The sequence below is a fragment of the Papilio polytes genome, unplaced genomic scaffold, assembly GCF_000836215.1.
Source record: "Papilio polytes unplaced genomic scaffold, Ppol_1.0 DF824325.1, whole genome shotgun sequence".
Taxonomy (NCBI): Eukaryota; Metazoa; Arthropoda; class Insecta; order Lepidoptera; family Papilionidae; genus Papilio; species Papilio polytes.
The window spans coordinates 540,596-544,678 of record NW_013524879.1 but is presented as its reverse complement, the minus strand read 5'-3'; the positions used below and the strand labels follow the sequence as shown (position 1 = coordinate 544,678).

General features: G+C 34.5%; 1 protein-coding gene across 1 annotated transcript in view; it reads left to right on the top strand.

Moving 5' to 3' along the window:
- Positions 1-4,083, top strand: part of LOC106099778 (zinc finger Y-chromosomal protein 2-like) — a 15,971-nt gene that overhangs the window by 5,189 nt on the left and 6,699 nt on the right. The window contains exons 8-14 of the mRNA XM_013278434.1: positions 430-540; positions 1,114-1,200; positions 1,671-1,768; positions 2,402-2,465; positions 3,035-3,166; positions 3,444-3,516; positions 3,644-3,767. Of these exons, the coding sequence (XP_013133888.1) occupies positions 430-540; positions 1,114-1,200; positions 1,671-1,768; positions 2,402-2,465; positions 3,035-3,166; positions 3,444-3,516; positions 3,644-3,767 (689 nt within the window). The remainder of the gene's footprint in view (positions 1-429; positions 541-1,113; positions 1,201-1,670; positions 1,769-2,401; positions 2,466-3,034; positions 3,167-3,443; positions 3,517-3,643; positions 3,768-4,083) is intronic.

Sequence of the window (4,083 nt, the reverse complement as noted above, 5' to 3'; positions counted from 1 at the left end):
AATAAATAAAAAATTAATAGGCCAGATTCAATTCTTACACCAAGCTACGTTATTAGTAACATAGGCTGTAATTATTTTTATATATATACATACAGAAAAGCAAATAATTCCAACCAATAACTCAAACCTCGGTAACTTAAAAACTAGCTGTTCTCTTGCGATATCATCCGTATAAAATTATGAACATTTTATTTTATTGTTTACATTTGTCAAATTATCAATAGCAAATGTCAAAATGACATGACATGACAAACCTTGGCAACCTTGCTTCCTTTATGTTGGCAGCAACTTATGGTCTCTTTCCCACATTAGGCTTTTTATCCAAAATATTTCCCCCTAAATTTAATGGCGTGAAAATATGTAGCCTAAAGCGTGACGTAAGTTTATTATAATAGTATAAAGTATATAAGTACGGGGTGGTGTGTGCAGCGAGGGCGGGGGCGGTGCTGCGCGTGCTGGGCCAGCAGCTGGTGTGCGGCGCGGGGGACATCTCCCTGCTGCTGCCCGACAGAGAGGACGTGGAAGGGCAGGATACACAAGGTAGGGATGCCGGACATACTTCAGAATACTACAGAAATATTAAGGAATAACTTTCTCAAGTGATATTAAAAAAATAATAAAAAATGTAGCCTATGTAACTCAGTAATATAATAGCTTTTTAATGGTGTAATAAATACAAATCTTTCTTCGTTATAATATTCTAGTTGTAGCTCGCAACTTTGTCTATGTGAGATTTGAAAACTTAAAAAATATAGCCTATGTTACTCATTGATAATGTAGCTTTTTAATGATGTAATTTTTAATCTACCCAGTAGTTTTTAAGTTACAGGTAATACAATGTCTACGATTCCTTTCATTTGAAGTTTAAAAAAAGTAGCCTATGTGTTCTTGACTATCTTCTACATCTATGACAATTATAGATATCTCTTCAGCAGTTTAGGCTACAAACATCTAATGTTTGTTAGAATTTGTAGCCTAAACTGTTTACTGATCTCGATGATTGTAAGAAATATAGAGGATAGTCGGTAAGAATACATATGTTCACTTAATTCCATGCGAACGGAATCGCGGGCAAAACCTAGTCTATAATATTATTTATGTGTTGTATTTTAGATTCAAACTCAGAGTCTCAGTTCGAGTTGCACGTGTCAGGTGATGAGGAGACAGCTAACGCTATCATTGCGGCTGCGCAGGAACAGGGTAGGTACACAAGTAAACTTTAGAAATATAGGAAATAATGGAATATATCTTAGGTTCAAAGGATAGATATTAAGGTTGTATTATTATGTAAATATTTTGATCTGTTCCTTAAGGATCATCCTGTATATCAGATTTTCTGGTGAACGATGAATTCTTTTATGTTTGTTTCGCTATTTTACAATAATACTTTTCTTTCTGACTTTCTTTCTATCTAATTACTTTAATTTCTTTCTACCTTTTATATCTTTCTTACTTTCTACCTAACCTTCATTCCACTTCTCTCATTTTCATTTTCTCTTTTATACTTTCATTCTACCTTACTTTCTTTCTATCTTACTTTCATTGTACCTTCCTTACTTTCGTTCGACCTTTCTTTCTTTCTACTTTTCTATCTTTCTAGTCCGTATTTAATTATTGTTTTCGTGTTGCTTTTTTATAAATATAATATAATAGATGTTTTCCCACTAAAGGCGGTGCGTTCATAAAAGTGGAGTCAGGCGAGATGTTCCGCGTGCAGTCTGTGCAGAGCAAGACTGAGGAAGTGTCGGGCGAGGACGACGCCATGCTCGTGAGTTTGTAAACTGACGGAATATTGTGTCAATTTTATAACAACAATCATATTGTTATACTAGTAGTTCCTGTGCGGCTTCATCCGCATGAAATTAGGAAAATTTAGGGGTTTTATACAAAATATTTACCCCCTAAGTTTAGTGGCGTGAAAATATATAGCCTAAAGCCTGACGTAAGTGTAGGACTTTTTATTAAAAAGATAATTATTCAAAAATATGGTATAATTGCTGACATCTTAGGCAACAAAGAAGTGTGTGTTTACGCTTTATTATAATAGTATAGATTTTTTTTATTTAGGCACTAATTGTATTGTTATTAACTAAACAATAGTATCCCACAGGAACCAAGGCTCCAATGAAATATAATTTAATTTGTGTTTAATAGGGCTTTAATTATTTATTAGCTTTCGACCGCGACTCCGTCCGCGTGCAATTAAAAAAAAAACAAAAGTAAGTAGCCTATGTGTTCTTCCAGACTAATCAATATATCTATGACAAATTGCATCGAAATCCGTTCAGCCGTTTATGCTACAAACTATAACAAACATCCATCCATACATCCATTTAAACTTTCCCAATTATAATATTAGTATGAAAAAAAGTGTAATAGTCTTGAAATATTTATTTTGCAGCTAGATATAATCGCTCGGGAAAATGGACAATTCAAATGTTTGATTTGCCAAAGAAATGATTCAGGTTGGTTTTATTTTCATTGTGGGAAAGATGAAGAATGCCTTTCACTGTTTATTTAAATTATTCATTAATGTAGTTAACATGGTCGTTAATAAGATCGATATGGTCAACGTGGTCGTAAAAATACATCGACTTGATCAACGTTGTCATAAAAATACATTGACTTGGTGAACGTGGTCGTAAAAATACATCGACTTTGTCAACATGGTCGTAAAAATACATCGACTTGGTGAACGTGGTCGTAAAAATACATCGACTTGGTGAACATGGTCGTAAAAATACATCGACTTGGTGAACGTGGTCGTAAAAATACATCGACTTGGTGAACGTGGTCGTAAAAATACATCGACTTTGTGAACGTGGTCGTAAAAATACATTGACTTGGTGAACATGGTCGTAAAAATACATCGATTTGGTGAACGTAATTTTACACTTATATTAGTATGTTTTAAGATGTTGTGTAAAGAAAGGCACAGAGAGCCTTTCCTTAACCTTCTCTTTTTACATCTATCTTAGAATTTACATTATGTTTGTTGTTTTTTGCTGTTTGTGTTAATATAATGTGTGCGCAGAAGGTGCGCAGTTTGTAGGCTCAGCTGCGGGCATTGCCCAGCACATGCGGACTGCGCACGGTGCTCGGATACACATCTGCGCACTTTGCGGACTTATACTACGCAAAAAGGCAGACTACCTGGCGCACCTCGGTCAGTACTCTCTCGCAACATGTTGTACAACATATAATTCACGACAAACACATACCCAGTGACATTTATTAATAATAAGCTTTCGCCCCCGGTTCCGTCCGCATGGAATGAAAAAAAGAGAAGTTAGTTGCCTATGTGTTCTTTCAGATTATTTAAATCTATGCAAAATTTCATCGAGATCCGTTCAGCAGTAAAAGCTACAAATTCGTAACAAACGTCCATCCATTTAATTACTTGTATTAATTAATCTTGTAATAAATTGTATTGATTTTTTAAGGTAAACACAAAAACCTCGTACATACGGACAAAAGCAAATTACACGAGTGTAACGTCTGCCAGAAAAAATACAAGTAAGCATACAAAAGTTTTTAGTATTTTGTTTTAAAACACCAAAAATAATTTATGCAACTTCCAACAATTCGTACTCTATATCTTGATCTTTGTGTCCATAGTAATAAGGTTAATTTTCCTCCACAGCTCTAAAGCAACGTTAGCAGAACACATGCACACACACACAGGCTCCAAGCCGCACACGTGTTCGCTGTGCGAAAAAAGTTTCGCCTCAAAATACACCTTGCAGTCGCATCTCAAGACACATCTGGTAAGTGTAAGATATGGTTACCATGGTCGTAGTTAGATGAATATGGTAAACATTGTAAAATTAGATAGATGTAGTAAAAATGGTTGTAAAATTAGATCAACGTGGTAAATACTGTGGTAAATTTAGACCAATATGGTTAAAAAAGATGTAACCTTAAATCGATATAGTAAATGTGGTCATAAAAATAGATCGATGTGGTAAATATGGTCCTGAACTCAAATCGATTTTATAAATGTGGTCATTGATTATTTAAACGTGGTTAACATGGTCGTAAAATTAGATTGTTGTTAACATGGTCGTAAAATTAGATTGTTGT